Raw genomic sequence first — 16,884 nt, 5'->3', positions numbered from 1 at the left:
GGGGCTGAGTTTTCTTATAGAGGTGATTAACTGGAACATGGCATGTATTACTCCCCCTAAATACTCTATATCTCTCAATGGCTCCCTCCATGGTTATTTTAAAGGTGAGAGAGAATTAAGGCAAGTGATCCTCTTTCTCATTATCTCTTTATGTTGGGCATGGAGTATCTATCCAGGAAATTAAACTAGTTGAAGAATGATAGGTTATTCAGATATCATCCAAAGTGTAAAAATCTCAAGATAACTCATCTTATTTTTGCGGATACTTTATTACTTTTTGCTAAAGGTGACTTGTACTCAGTTCAAAACTTTACCAATGTGTCAAGGATTTTAGTGGCACTACAGAGTTGGAAGCAAATTTGGACAAGTGCTCTATATATTATGGTGGTGTAAATGAATCTGTCAAAGCAGATATCCATAGATCCCTGGGATTTACTGAAGACACAATTCCATTCAGATTTCTGGGTGTCCCCCTTATTTGTAAAAGACTTACATATGTTGATTGCAATCCACTCATTGATTCAATATCAGGTCAACTTCAGAAGTGTTTAAAGCATAAGAACCTTTCTTATGCTGGGAGATTACAAGTCATAAAGAGTATGATTCTGGGGGTTCAAAATTATTGGGCATCTAATTTCATTCTTCTTGTTAAAGTCACAATGAAGATTGATGAGTTGTGAAGGAAGTTCTTATGGGGGAAGACTGATAATTCTTTTAGAACTCCATTTGTTTCATGGGATAAGGTTTGTTGTGGGAAAAAATAAGGAGGATTGGGTGTGTTCTCTACATCTATTTGGAATCTTGATTTAGCTTTGAGAAGCCTATGGTACATTCATGTTAATAAGGAGATAATATGGAATGAGAATTACCTAAAATACTTGGATGTTTGGCAAGTTAAATCCAGAACTGGGGACTCATGGATGTGGAAGAAGTTGATTAAAATTAGGGATAAAGCTATGAATACTTGTGATGGTGTGGATAATTTGAAGCAAATTCTTAATTCTTGCTATAAGACCTCTAAAATCCAGATATCTGCTGCGTATGCTTCTTTCTCCCCTGTTTCTCAGAGTGATCCCTGGTTTAACACTGTTTGGGGTAAGATGAACTATCTGAAGCATTCATTTGTGCTATGGCTTGTTGTGCAGAACATATTACTCACCCAAGACAGATTAATGAGGAGAGGGGTTATCAATTCAAACACATGCTATCTATATGCTGGTGCAGGACTTGAAAGTCGTAATCACCTGTTTTTTGATTGTTCCTTCTCAAGAGAAGTGTGGATTGCTATTATGGATTGACTCAAGTTTGATTGGCAAGCTTGTGAATGGAATACTCTTATGAACTGGTTTAATACAAGACTGAGAGGTAAAGAGTTAAAATAGAATAATAAGAGGATGACTATATCGTCCAGCAGAGGTGTAGAAGCACAATGCAATTGGTTAAGGATATCAAAACTGATATATTAACCATATACTTGAACAATCCTATTCTAGCCGAAAATAGAGATTGGCTTTTATCTTTCTAAAAATTAGAAAGGCTTATTGTTAGTAGTTTTCGTTAGCATTCTCTTTGTAAAGATCTTGATGTATATAACTTTTTCAAATTTGGTAAATGAATAAAATTTTTTCATTGAAAAAAAAAAGAATTGTATAGTGAAATCCAAGAGCCACCTGTGACTTCTAAAAACCATAGGAACCCCTTTGAATTAGGTATTGATACTAAAGTGAAAAGAGTATTTACGAAACATTAAGATGAAAAGGATTGCCAATTAATCGATGTTTGACTGTCATATTTTTTGCCTTCACCATGTTCATTAGAAAAGTCGAGGCTGCTTAAGTGGTCTACACTTTACGATAGTACTTTAAATTTGTTAACATCAAGACAATCTTTTTGTTTTTCACATGAAAAAAATGCCAGGACACCCATGCTTGACCGCACATGGGAGCATTTACTTGATTGAGAAACTGACTTCTAAAATATTTTACTTACTATAATACCTTTTAAGATTATAAAAACTTTGCAGCGTGTTTAGGATTCTGAATCACGCACCACTTCTAATTTGAACATGATGGTTTAACAGACAGTTAAGGAAGTCGTGATTCAATCCGAAAATAACACTTACAATATATCTTCATCAATTTTAGTAATTTCTATTTACACTTAAGAACACAAATCACACCTATGTTTTAAACAATAAATAAATTTGGAAGTAATAGTCTCTCCACTATTATTTATATTGAAAGTAATAGAGTCTATTTATTTATGCCATAATTTATGGATATACCTTTCTTTTCATGGGTTTGCTTGTTCTTTAGTTATCGTTTGTTTTTTTAATACAAATGATATACTAAGAAATTTACCTAAAGAAAAAGAACAAGCTTTTTTTTTCAAGGTAAATGATAAACTAACTATATAATCAATATACATCAAACCCATGAAATTAATGGCTTGGTCAACAGAATGAACTCCAAATGCACTGGTGATCTTGGATTTCATCCTGTTGATGTTTTCAATATGGCTCTTATGCTTAAACATATTTGGGCAATTTCTTTGATGCATGACTCTTTGGGGGTGAGGTGGATACATGGTTTCTACCTAAAGGCTAGAGCTGTAAACGTGGGGCTACCACGTTAATGAATGCGGACAATGGGTCTTCGTTCGGACAATGGAGGAGAGTATAAAAGTGATCTGTTTCTATAGTTTTGTCGGGATCACGGCATTAGGCGACACTTCACAGTTTATGAGACACCACAACAGAACGGGGTGATGGAGAGGTTGAACCGTACCTTACTGGAGAAGGTGCGATGTATGATGACACAGAGTGAATTGTCAAGATCCTTTTGGGCCGAGGCGTTAGTTTATGTAAGCCATCTCGTGAACAGGTTATCGTGCACTTCGATAGAAGGGAAGACTCTAATGGAGTGTTGGTCTGGTTCGGTAGCTAGTGACTATGAGTTGCTTCGGATATTTAGATGTCCAGTTTATTACCATGTTAGTGATGGTAAATTGAATCCGAGGGCAAAGAAAACAGTCTTTGTGGGTTTTAGAGAAGGAGTAAAAGGCTTCAAATTGTAGGATCCACAGGATAAGAAGATAGTTATTAGCATGTTACATTCGACGAGGCGTACATGATGAGGCCTCAAGTCCATCAGCAGGTAGAGGGAGACCAGACAAGAGAGATATCGTACTAGGTGGAGGATGATTTGACTCCACCCACTCCAGATAGCATTGTATCCATTGAGGCTCCTACAAAGATGACACTAGAAGGAGATGGGATGACAGCCAGGCATTTAGATGATACAGTGGATGGTGAGATTGAGGAGCAGGGTCATGCTCAGAAGTCCATTGTAGCAAACAGATCCAGAAGATTGATTCATCGGCCAGCTAGATATAATGATATCATGGTTTCATATGCCTTATCAGCAGAGGTCATTGATGATTTGGTTCCTTCTACATTCAAGGAGACAGAGTCTAGCTCTGATTCGATCAGGTGGAGGGAAGCTATGGAGGAGGAGATACGCTCTCTTTAGAATAACGACACTTGGAAACTTGTAAAGCTATCGAAGGGTAAGAAGGCTATTGGATTCAAGTGGGTGTATGCAAAGAAAGAAGGATCTTCTATTGGGGACGTTCGGTACAAAGTCAGATTGGTTGTCAAGGGTTATGCATAGCTTGAGGGCGTTGATGACAATGAGGTATTCTCACCTGTTGTAAAGCATTCGTCGATTAGGATTCTGTTAGCATTAGTGGCATAACATGATTTGGATTTGGTCCAGATGGATGTGAAGACAACCTTTCTATATGGAGATTTAGATGAGGAGATCTACATGACACAACCTATAAGGTTTAAAGCTGCAGAAAAAGAAGAATTAATGTGCAAGCTGAAGAAGTCTCTTTACGGATTGAAGCAATAGCCATGATAATGGTACAAGAGATTCGACGGCTTTATGATTGGCCGAGGCTAAACGAGGAGCCCATATGACCCATGTGTTTACATGCACAAGCTATAGGATGGTGAGTATATCTATTTGTTACTATATGTTGATGATATGCTTATTACCACCAAGAAATCTTCGGGTATTTGAAAGTTAAAAAAGGAGTTGTCATCTGAGTTTAAGATGAAGGATCTTTGAGAGGCGAAAAAGATATTGGTTATGGAGATCGAGAGAGACAGGGCGAAGAGGAGATTGAAACTTACACAGAGGAGTTATTTACAGAAGATGTTGAAAAAATTCATCTTTGATGGTAATGCAAAAGCAGTGAGTACTTCATTGGCTCCCCACTTCAAGCTTTCAGCTTTGATGTTACTTGTTTCAGTTGAGAATAGAGATTACATATCGAATGTTCCATATGCCAGTACGGTGGGTAGCTTGATGTATGCTATGGTGTGTACAAGGCCAAACTTATCACAAGCCGTGAGTATGGTATCCACGTACATACATGACCCCAGGAAGGGTCATTGGGAGGTCGTAAAGTGGATTCTACGGTATATCAAAGGTACCATGAATGTTGGTTTAATTTTTTAGAAGAATGAGAAGACATGACATGATTGTATTGGCTATGTAGATTCAGATTATGCGGGGGATCTTGATAAACACCGATCTACTTCAGGATATATGTTTACATTAGAAAGAGCATCGGTATGTTGGAGATGTACATTTTAGTCTACAGTGACTCTCTCTACTACAGAGATGGAGTATATGACGGTGACTAAAGCTATAAAGGAGGCTTTATGGTTGCATGGATTGTTGGAGGACTTGGGGATATCATAGGAGACCATTCACATATATTGTGAAAGTATGTTACCTATCTATTTGGTGAAGAACCAGGTCTATTATGCACTCACGAAGCACATTGATGTCAGATTCCACTTTGTTCGTGATGTCTTGGATGATGAAGATGTTATATTGGAGAAGATGAACACAAAGGACAACCCTGCGGATATGTTAAACAAAGTTATTTCAGGTGTCAAGTTTGGTCATTGTTTGGAGCTTTTGAACATTCTTCGATGTTGAGGTATTTGGAGGCCATGTGGGTGAACTACGTGAGGCTTGATTCATTGAACAAGAGGATATGTATGCAGTCTTTATGATAACGCCGGTTTAGATTAGTTGATTTTGATAAGGTGAGATTGTTTGGACTCTCATTCGGATTACCGACTTATTGTTGATTGAGTCCGTTGTCGTGAATTAACTTCACGACATACTGGACACTACAAGTAGGATATTTGGATGCTTTGGTGTCAGCTTAGTTTTTTTGGAGAAACTTTACCGAGGTGGAGAATTGTAAACGTTGGGCTATCATGTTAATGAATGCGGCCCACCCAATTCTAGCGGCCTACCCAAACAATTCAAGACTATATAAACCAATGTGAGACCAGGTTTTGAAATAGGGGCGACTGATTCGTGGGCACACGAAAAAAGGAGCAGATTTTGAAGTGGTGGGCAGCAGATTCGTACAAGGAGCAAGTGTGAAGTAGATTTTTTTAGGCTTTATTTTGGGAAGAAGTACAGAGGTGTCAGTTGTTTTAAGAGGAGATATTTGTGAGAGATTTGAGAGCTTGTTTGAGGGTTTAATTTGTACGATTGTAAACTCTATTTGTATTCTCTCTCTAATAGTAGATCTCCCCCTTATTGCCCTGTGGACGTAGGCAATTTGCCGAACCACGTAAAATTCGTTTGTCTTGCTGTGATTTGTAATAGTTTGTAGGTTTTCTCGATAAGTCAGTCCTATAACTGATGAGAGGAAGAGTGTATATCCCACTTTGTTGAGATATATTACTTTCGATTCTTATTTCCTTTGTGAAACAATGATTTAGTTATGATCTTACTCTCTTGTTGTGCACTAGAAGTGCTGCCGAAATTTCCGCTACGCACAACAAGAGCATCTATGTCAATCCTTAGTTCTCATGGCAATGTTGAAGCTTAGGGATGATGTTCTAAAGTGTGTTGAAATTAATGACTCAGAGTATACATGAGAGGAGCAATCTAGAATATAGTACCACTAGTAGAAAAACGACCAAACTAGACGGAACAACCTAGACGAAAAAATTTTCTGTCTAGGTTGGTTCAAACTAGACGGGAAATTTCCGCCTAGTTTGGGGCATTCTAGATTGAATTTTTCGTCTAGAATGCCAAACTAGACGAAAGTTTTTATTTTTTAAAAGCAAAAATGCAATCTAGACAAAAATTCCGTCTAGGTTGCAACCTAGATGAAAATTTCGTCTAGATTACGTTAAAAAAGAAAATAAGAAAATAAAATTCAACCTAGATGACCGTTCTGTCTAGGTTGCAACCTAGATGGACGTTCCGTCTAGGTTAATATTAAAAGAAAAAAAACCCCTACCGATCCCTGCCCCCATCCCGCACTAGGAAACACACTCCCTTCTTATGTTCCCAAATTCCCCCAGCGAAAAAAATCCCCTCTCTCCTCTCTCGTCCGTCGCCCGAACTCTCTCTCTCCTCTCCGGCGCTCACTCTCTCACTCTTCCTCTCTCTCTCATTCTGCTGCCCGCCCCCACCCTCTCTCCTCTCTCCCCTCTAGATCTATCATCTCTCATCCACCGCCCTACCCTACCTCCTCTCTCGTCCGTCGCCCCCACCCTCCTGCTCTCTCGCCCTCTCTCCTCTCTCCTCCGCCATCTCCACCCTCTCGTCTCCACCGCCCCCACCTCTCGCGCCCGCCACCCTCTCTCCCTTCACTTTCCCCTCCCGCAGGGCTCTCTCCTCCCTTGTCCCCCCCCCTCGCCCCTTGCACTCTTCCCCTTCAGTTAAAAAAAACCCTAGCTTCCCCTCCACGTGCAGTTCTCATAACTATCTTTCTCCAGGACCACCGACACACCCGTTGTTTTTCATTTCCTTAAAAATGTATGATTTTTATGAAAATTTTAGAGTTTTTAAATATTATATTATTTATTGTTGAATTTAGTTTAAAACCTCTAATTTATGATAAAAAATAAACGAAATCGATTCTTATAACCCTAATTGAAAATTTTTTAGTTATGTATAAACCCTAACTCAAATACATTTTAGCCGGCCCATTTGAACAACACAAGTAATCGTAAATATAATTATTGCACTTGTGAACAATTAACCCTAATTGAACACCCGATCCATGATAGTCCATCACACTAAGTTTGGTTCTTGCTATAAGTAGGTATGATTATTTAAGTTTGTGATGTGAAAATATGTGAAATAATTTTTTTTTAATAAATAGAGTGATATATAACACATTATAATTTTTAATAATGTGTTATAATCAAATTTAGGTGAATGAAAAAATAACTTTATCCCTAGACTTCCGTCCAATAATTACATCTAATTCTTTGGACTTATAATATAAGATAGACGACTCATATTTGAGTAGGAGACGGAATTTTCTCCTAGAAATGATCGTTTATTTTATATTATACGATTAAAGAAATTAGACTTATAATATAAGATAGACGACCCATTATTGCAGCCTAGACGAAATTCTCTATAGGTAAGCAACCAAGACAGAATTCCGTCTAGACGATATTCACATTCCATCTAGGTTGCTTTCCGTCTAGTTTGGTAAATCTAGACGAAATCCGTCCAGTTTGTCTTAACCTAGATGGAATCAACCTAGACGGAGCTCCGTCTAGGTTGCTCAACCTAGATGGGAAATGGAACAACCTAGACGGAAAATTCCGTCTAGTTTGGTCGTTTTTCTACTAGTGTATGTATACAGCTTATAATGTTTGCTGTTGTTGGTGGAAGGTAGAAATGGACTAAATCTTCTATGGCCAAAACTCACAATCCCTAATTAAACACTTTTTTTTTTGGGTTTCTTGTTTGGATAGACTTCCCACTAAGCATAAACTCGTAAGGTTTGGGATTTTTCATGAGGATGTTTGCCTTCTTTGTTCAAATCATGCTGAAACTAGGGATTATCTCCTCTTTGAACGTGACTGTAGTTCTAAAATATGAAAACTCACTATGGAGTTTGTCCAAATTTCTAATCCCCCGTATATATGGCTTGAAATTATTGCTTGAGTGAAGAAATTTATGAAAGGCTCATCTCTTATTCACTGCACTCAAAAAGCCTTAGCTGTAGCGTGCATATAACATGTGTAGCAGAACCCTACATGAGACATAAATGTATCACTGTGGATGAGAGTGTAGCAGAACCTACTTGAGATTAAAACTCCCTGCAACAAGATTGAGAAACTCAAGGATATCCGGTTCAACTGTGATTGGTGTTGAGCAATGAGGATTGAGCATACGTTTGTGTCAAATAGATGAGCTGCTGCTCTTGTGTATCGATTATCATTTTTTGTGTGTATTTGTTGTTGAGAGAACAGTTTGTTTCTCTCATGTTTTGTATAGTTGACTGAAGATATATGCCAAGTCACTATATTGTACTTAACAGTTTTCCTTTTCACTTCATTACTGTTAAATAATTAGGTTTTTCTAACGGGTGCCCTAGGGCAACCTTAATGCTAATGACCCATTATTAGTTGCTAATTACCAATTAAGGCTCCCCTTAGTTTGTGCTTATATTGTCATTTTACTAAACTCTCATATCCGTGAAAAACAACATATTCAGGACATTATTATGACACAAACAAAATTAAAATAGTAAAGGAAAAATATCCATTTATTTCTTTTTTACTTCCCTCCAAACAATATTTTCCCTCTAACAAATATAAAGAAAAAAAACTCAAATTGTCTTCATTTATATAGAAAAAAATAAAATTAAAGAAGTCTCTAATTTATTAGTTTCAATTAAAAAATTATAGTTCCATGATAAGTTAAGAACTCCTAGTTGAAATGAAAAAAAAATATTTGTGCATGGTTCAAATACTTGTGTTCCTTAGCATAATTTGCTTAGTTCTTTTCAATTACTGTTTGGAGGGAAAATATTATTTAGAGCATTCTGTTTGCAGGGAAAATATTATTTAGAGAGAAGTGGAAAGAGATAAATAGAAAAATTTCCTTACTATTTTAATTTCTTTTTTATTCTTGCTAATGTCTATTATATACTCAGTTCTTAATGGAAACGTGAGTTTAATAAATTGACAATAAGGTGCCATGTCCACAATAAATTGACAATTAGCAACTAATAATGGCACATTAGTATATATGGTATGCCATGTCCAAATTAATAGGTGTCCTAGGGCACCCTTTAGAAAAACCCATGAAAATATAACTAACTTACCAAAAAAAGGGCCCGAAATTGATAAAATGACTTACCCAAGGAGTGATATCAATAAAATTTGAGCTATCAATTTGGGGGCAAATCTTGACGGCCATTTCTTTCTACAAATGAAAAATATATAATGTAAACAATATTAATACACAAAATTATCACCATAAAAGCAAGAAAAACCAACATTTCATATGGAACACTAACCTTTCAAATGCAATGGCAAAGGGCAACGCGAAAATGCTAGTGGCCGAGCAAGCAAAAATAATGAGAAATAGAGGCCTGACTCCGCTTGCAAGAATTGGAGTCAACATAACCATATAAATGGCATTAATAACTTGAACCGATATTAACCCAAAAATTATAAGAGACTCTTCAAAGCATCCACCGCCACGTTCGAGCCTTAGCATTGTTTCATCGTCTGAACCTGGTAGGCCCCATGTAATGGCGATGGCCCCTCCAGCCGTTGGCGAGGCCGGAAACGATGGATAGGAGAACAAGGTTTTCATATTGTCATTCATTTGTTATTTTCTTTTAATTTTGATGAAATTATTTTTGAAACTAATATTTTGGGAAATAGAGTTTTGACTTAGTTTGTGTTTTGGGTAGCTATTATCTTGCTTTGACCTCCGGAAGAGAGAAGGTCGGAGTTGCTCTCCACCATGAAATATTTGGCTAATTTTGTTCTTGTTAATTTATCTCGTTGAGAAAAAGAAACACGTTAAATATATTTCTTTAGGACTGCTCCACAGCTTAATAAGCCATTCAACTAATATATAAGCTGTACATCGCCAAGATAAGAGCTCAAAATATGCTACTATCATGTTTTTTTCCTTCAGATTTTCCCAAATTTAAAATACTAATCGATAAATAAGCTTCCAGGAAAGTGATTATGGAAGTTTTCATACTAGTGTATATTATTAATCTGATATAAGTCTTTTTTTCTATGAATAAACGTTTGGATCACTACTTATGTTATAACATTCGCGCTAATTTTATTCTTGTTTATCTCACAACTTATTTGCTCAAGTTCACATAACCCCTCAAAAGTTTAGCTCTGTTTGAAATAACACCAAAAATGTCAAATAACTGCCAAAAAAGTTTTGCCAGATAACCCCAATGAAAAAAAAAACATTACAAATATGTTTTGTTGTTTTACCTGCTGGCCATAGGATTTGAATCCTAACCAAATAGAAATGGCTTAATTGCACTTACATACCCTGTAGTTTCACCTACTTTGCACTTATATACCCTTTTCATTTTTGGCATCACTGTTCTCGTGGCAACCATGGGTGAGTCGCCTAAAGATGTGTTGTTGTACCTTTTATTAAATAAGTGTCATTTTTTGTGTATTTTACTGGTTACCCCCTTAGAATAAGGATATATTCTAATATCATTAAATATATCATATCATAACATACTCTCTTTAATAACACGAGTTCAGAAAAATTTTCCAGTAGACAAAAATACCATTAGAATTCAAATATTAATCCATTAAGTAAGAGTAAGTTGATAAATTGATGAATTCTTATTGGATATAAATAGTATGAAGATAATGATACAGTTTAAATTGAAATGTAAATCTAAATAAAATTATTAGATGCCAAATTTATAAATGTCTACAAAATGAAGGGCGTATATGCAAAAACCAAATAAATTTATGATACAAATAGTGTCTGCCTCAAAGGTCCAACCCAGGAATAACATAGACCTACAAATGTACATAATGTGGATGAGATATTTACAAAAGCCACCAAACAAATTAAAAAGACAAAAGTCATTCCCAAAATAAAAAAAATAAGGAAAACTAAAATCATACTCCCTTTAAAAGCATGAGTTCGGGAAAAGCTTTCCATAGTCAAAATTACCCTATTCTATTTTAAATATTTAATTTAAATTATAATATATCTAATCATACAAGTAAAGAAATTTCTCATTCAGTTACATACCTACTTAAAAAAGAATAGTTATATCCTATTCTAATACCCCATGAACTATCTATAGCTCAATAATTTAAATAAGATTAATAAAATATATAAAACAGCTCCGTGATATCAGTTTATTACATGAAGTATTATGAAAAAAGTAAAAATTTTAAAAACTAGACAAAATACTGTCAAAAGTTTAAACTTACACAAAATAAAAAGCTAAAATTTTAAAACTTGGCAAAGAAAATAGTAATTGTTTGATATTCTTTTATTAAGATATATAAATATAGCTTATAATTTAAGGTTTACTATAGTTTTTCAAAATAAAAAAAATTCAAGTTTGTTGTAAATATAAATACAATGAATGTGGACATTACTAGAAGAAGACTCTTCACCTACTTGTGACTTTTAGTATTCTCTTCCACATCTATATAATGTAATCCATGGAAGACAAAATGTATTGAGGAGAAATGAGGAAGATGAATAAAATGAGAATCACTTTTCTCCCTATTTCTTCTCTTCTCTATTTATTTACTCTTACATTTCATGTTCGATTCTTACTTATGATATGTGATGTATGTAGATATAACAACAAGATTACAACACGTTATCATCACGAAAGCTCTAGCTAGCCGGTTTGTACTCGTCAGGAAAGCTGTCAACTGCTAGCTCTTCAGTGGGTTAGGGTTTCATAGTTCCAACGATTCCATTCGTCAAGAGAGCTGTACTTCGACGAGTACGATTACTTGGAGAAAATAGTGGAGGACGTCGAGATCCCCAAGGAGAAGAGGAAGGACGACTATTGAAAGAGATATTTATGAGTTCTTCTCGAAAGCCGGAAAGGTCAACCTGTGATGGTTAAACCGTCGGAAGCATAAAAGAATCAATTTATGTTGGCAATCTGTATTTCAACATTTCAGAAGATCAACTTCGTAAGGTTTGTCTTATAATCCATAAAGTTTAATGGTATTTAACTTGCATTTGGCCAATCAATGTTTGCCAAGGCTGATCATGCTTTTAAAAGAGATTTGCATTCATTTTATTTCATATATAACTAAAGTAGTTAAATGGTTTTAAGAACTGATAGGGAATGATTTTTTACTCATAAGTGTATTTCCATCTTATGCAAAACTCACAGTTTAGAGCTTGCCATTTCATAGCACATCTCTGCGTATAAGTTTAAAAACTATTCTACTGACTTGTCCACCAGAATAAACATGTCACAAGCTTGATACACCGTGATCCTATTAAGTGTATTCATATTAACAGGGTAATTTTAGAGTTTACTTGTTATAGGTGTTGTTTACTTTTGTCGTGTAAATTTAACAGTGTATTCAACTACTATCCGGTATTAACTCTTGAAGATTAATATGCATGTGAATGTCTCAGGAATCCAAGCATATGAAAGACTCAATGATCCATTATACTTTTGTTTGAATCCTTCAAATAATAAATGCATGCTTGAGTAATTGAAGGTCCAAGGAGACAAGAAAAGAAACTAGTCCTGAACCAATGTGTATGTTTATTTATGTATGGTGGTAGTAGATATGAGTTGTCTAGAACCCTAGGCTCCACAGCATGAAGAATAGGATGTATTTTATTTCTCATCTGATTATTCCTTGGCTTAGGCAAGCTGTTGGTTCTACATTGTTCTCTTAGCATCCCATTTTATATGAATTTGAGCCTCAGTATGCTATGGGTCTTATTCTAATGTATCATTGTGCTTGCTTATAAAATATTGCTTAGAATTATTTTTATTTTCTGCTTCGTTTTCTTATTAATTTTATTTCTAGTCTATCTTAGTAGATTCAACCTCCTTTCGGCATTTTTATTTTTACTCTAAATAAGCCTGTGTCATATGTCTTCAGATTTTCTCCAGGAAAGTTATAACTTAAAAAAAAAGTATTGAAGCAACAGATATATTATTCAAGAGATTGTGCTTATTCAACAGATGTATTATTTAAGTAGCACTATTGCTCCATTTTCTTAGAGGACCTCTGCCCAAAAGGCAAAGGCATTGATTTTTCTTCGTCATCATCTCAATAAAGACTTGAAAAATGAGTACCTAAAAAAAAATCAATCCTGTTATTCTATGGCAATCCCTGAAGGATCGCTTTGATCTATGAAAGCCAATAATCCTCCCTTAAGCGCAATTGAAAAACTGAATCTGGAATTTTTTTTGAAATACATGACTAAATATGATTCAGTTCTGTACCACATTATCTAGTAGCTGAAACTCTGTAAGCAGAACATTACAGACAGTGACAAAATTAATCAAAAAGTTCTTTTCCCCATTTCACAAAAAAAAAAATAATATTGTACTCCAGCAGCAGTACATGACTAAGAATTGCACTTAGCATTCTGAATTGATATCTACATTAGTAGTCACAGAGAAGCACAATCAATTGATGATTAGAAATCACAATGTCAGACTAGTTGGATTACGAGTTGTGTTTGTAGCACATGCTACAATTCAGAAAATTACTTATACGCGTGGACAAGGGGGAGGCTATGAACATAGTAGGAGATCTTATCCTGTAGCCATTTTTGGATTTTAAACACTCGACTGAATACAATTCAACAAGTAACCTTGTACTCTTACAATAGTACAACTAAAAGCATTATAAACTAATCCTTGCATTAGTAGTTGTTAAAAACACTACCAACTGTTGTGAGAAACCATAATGCAAGTTTAATTGGTTCAGTCGTAGTGCCTGAAGCACATGTCATAATTCAAATTAATATTCATAAGCTCGGACGAGGGGGAGGTAGTAGATCTTATTGAGGTGGTCAAGGTCAAGTATTTGGTTTTTCTATATTTGGATTATATGCATTTGTCAGATAATTTTAATTTATCTTGATTTTTGCTTTAAACTCTTATAAACCTATGTGGTTTTTATTCATATGTGTATATTTTAGAATTTGTCTGACCTAAAATACAACAACGAGATTACAACATGTTGCGATGAGTTTGAGATTTAGGGACCCAAATTCTTTTAAATTCTGGCATGAGCGATTGGGTAATCTTTGGCAAAATATGATTTGTCGGATTTCCTTAAATTAAATGGGGCATTCAAACCAAATCCGACCAACTGCATATCACAATTTTCCCCCTTTATCTAATACGTGGTGAAGAAGCGAAACATTTCCCATCTGCGTATTCTTTATTTGCAGTCCATGTTTCTATATCACCACCATAGCGTACCTCTATGGGACCTCGGTGAAGGTACATACATTATTTATGAAACTCCGTCAATAATTTAGTACCTATGGCCCATGTTAGGAGATCAATTTATAATTTGGTACGCTGACTGCATTTTTATTGAAGATCAATTCTCGATATTAGGGGGAGATTAGTGCCCAAAATACAAAATAATGTCAAGAAATTCCATTGGTGAAAAAGATCTTCAATATTTATATCCACGTACTAGTCAAACTGAACCAGAAGTTCACATGATAATCTGCCAAGAAAAGAGTGACTAAGCCCCATATTCATATTGAATATATCATTGATGATTTGGTATGCTAGAAGCATATTGTGCTAGAAGCATATAAAACATGTTAGTGTAAAAGATAAAAGTCCGCGGCAAACTAAATTATATATATAGAAAGACAGTCACTCCCATAACCTCCAGAAGAGGTTCATCCTGAAGATGGAGTCTCCAGTAAAGTTGCACGTGCTTGATAATCATAATACTGGAGATGCGGAATGGCCAAATCCAATTGTTAAGGGAAATGACGAGGATTTGGTTGACATAAAATAAGAATTGAAGTGGCCACTTAAGGGAAATGACGAGGATTTGGTTGACATAAAATAAGAATTGAAGTGGCCACAAATTTGTGAAAAAGAAGAAATATATAATATAAATATAAAAGTTGTCGACAACATAGTTGCCTCTATAGTTGCTCTTACTATCTCCGAAAATAATCTGGATCCAGAACCTAAGTCGGTAGTAGAGTGCTTGAAGCACTCGAACTAGGTGAGATGAAAAGTGGTAATTGAGGCTGAGCTGAACTCGCTAAAGTATTTTGAACCTGTAGTTCATATATCCCTGCAGGATATAAATGGGTCTTCGTAAGAAAAATAAATGAGAATTGTAAGGTGGTGAGATATAAAGCGAGATTCATAGCTCAATGGGTTCACGCAGAGACCCGACATCGATTTAGATGTAAAATATTCTCCTATTAGTGATTGTATTACGTTCTGTAAGTTAATTCCTATGGCAGAAACTATGAATTTATATATGCAGTATATGTACGTCATGACCATATTTTTATATGTATCATTAGACGTTAATATTTTTATATGAAAGTCCCTGATGGACTTAAAATTCCTAAATTGAGAGAAAATAAGAATCACAACATGTATAGCATTAAATTATAAAGGTTGTTATACGACTTGAAACAGTCGGATAGAATATGGTATAACCAACTGAGTAAGTTCCTCCTGAAGAGGAGATATGCAAATAATCCTTGTGTGTTTATAAAGAAATTCAAAAATAACTTCTGTATTATATCAGTCTATATTGATGATATAAATATTATTGGAACGCACAAGGAGCTTACAGAAGCTAACTCATGCCTAAAGACGGAGTTTGAAATGAAAAACTTGGGAAAACCAAGTATTGTCTTGACCTGCAGATCGAGCATATTCCTAAAGAAATATTGGTATACCAGTCAACCTACCTGAAGAAGGTCATGGAGAGATTTTAAATGAATAAACCTACCTGAAGAAGGTCATGGAGAGATTTTAAATGAATAAATCTCATGAACTTAGCACACCAATGGTTATTAAATCCCTTGAAGTGGATAAAGACCTTTTAAATGAATAAATCTCATGAACTTAGCACACCAATGGTTATTAAATCCCTTGAAGTGGATAAAGACCCATACAAACCTAAAGAAGATAACGAGGATATTTTAGGACCTGAAGTCCCGTATTTGAGTGCGCTATTGAAGCACTTATTTATCTTACAAATTGCATCATGCCTGATATTGCATTTTGTGTTACACTTGCTAGCAAGAATTGGTGCATCTCCTGAAAGGAGATATTAAAATAATATTAAATATATCCTCTGGTATCTTCAAGAGATCTTTATTTATTCTATAAAAGAAATTGAAATAGGACATTGGTGGGCTATTCTGATGTTGGTTATATGACCGATCCCCATATTGTCAAATCTCTGACTGGTTATGTTTTTCTCTGTGGTGGTACTGTCGTTTCTTAGAGGTCTGTTAAGCAGAACATGGTGACTACTTTTTCTAACTACTCAGAGATTATTGCTTTATATAAGGCCTCACGAGAATGTGTATGATTAAGATCGTTGATACGACATATTTGTGGCTCGTATGGTCTAGCGAAAGATGATATTACCCCCGCTGTCCTTTATGAGGACAATGCAGCTTGTGTTGCACAAATGAGCAGTGGATATGTAAAAGGAACCATGACAAAACATATTACTCTAAAATTCTTTTATCCACATGAGCTCCAAAAGAATGGCGAAATCACCATCGAAAAAGTTCACTCAAGTGATAATCTTGCAGATTTGTTCACTAAATCTCTGTCTACATCAACTTATGAGAAATATGTTCACAATATGCATAGACTTGGAAGACTATCTTCTTCAGGGGGAGCAAATCTTAAAGAACAATCCTGAAGATTGGGCCCTGAAGGTCTATTATCATATTTTGCCCCTTTTAGCTAAGTTTTGTCCCACAGGGTTTTCTTAGCTAAAGGTTTTTAATGAGGCAACTAATGCAACACAAGTTTAGATCCCGAAGATCTATA

General features: G+C 35.3%; 1 protein-coding gene across 1 annotated transcript in view; it reads right to left on the bottom strand.

Moving 5' to 3' along the window:
- The window catches only part of LOC109836086 (WAT1-related protein At5g47470-like), a 62,158-nt gene extending 52,474 nt beyond the window's left edge, over positions 1 to 9,684 (bottom strand). The window contains exons 1-2 of the mRNA XM_020404000.1: positions 9,376 to 9,684; positions 9,216 to 9,281 (exon numbers count right to left, since the gene is read on the bottom strand). Of these exons, the coding sequence (XP_020259589.1) occupies positions 9,216 to 9,281; positions 9,376 to 9,677 (368 nt within the window). The 5' untranslated portion in view covers positions 9,678 to 9,684. The remainder of the gene's footprint in view (positions 1 to 9,215; positions 9,282 to 9,375) is intronic.

The sequence above is a fragment of the Asparagus officinalis genome, chromosome 4 (assembly GCF_001876935.1).
Source record: "Asparagus officinalis chromosome 4, Aspof.V1, whole genome shotgun sequence".
Lineage (NCBI taxonomy): Eukaryota > Viridiplantae > Streptophyta > Magnoliopsida > Asparagales > Asparagaceae > Asparagus > Asparagus officinalis.
This window is presented reverse-complemented; position numbering and strand designations above follow the sequence as displayed.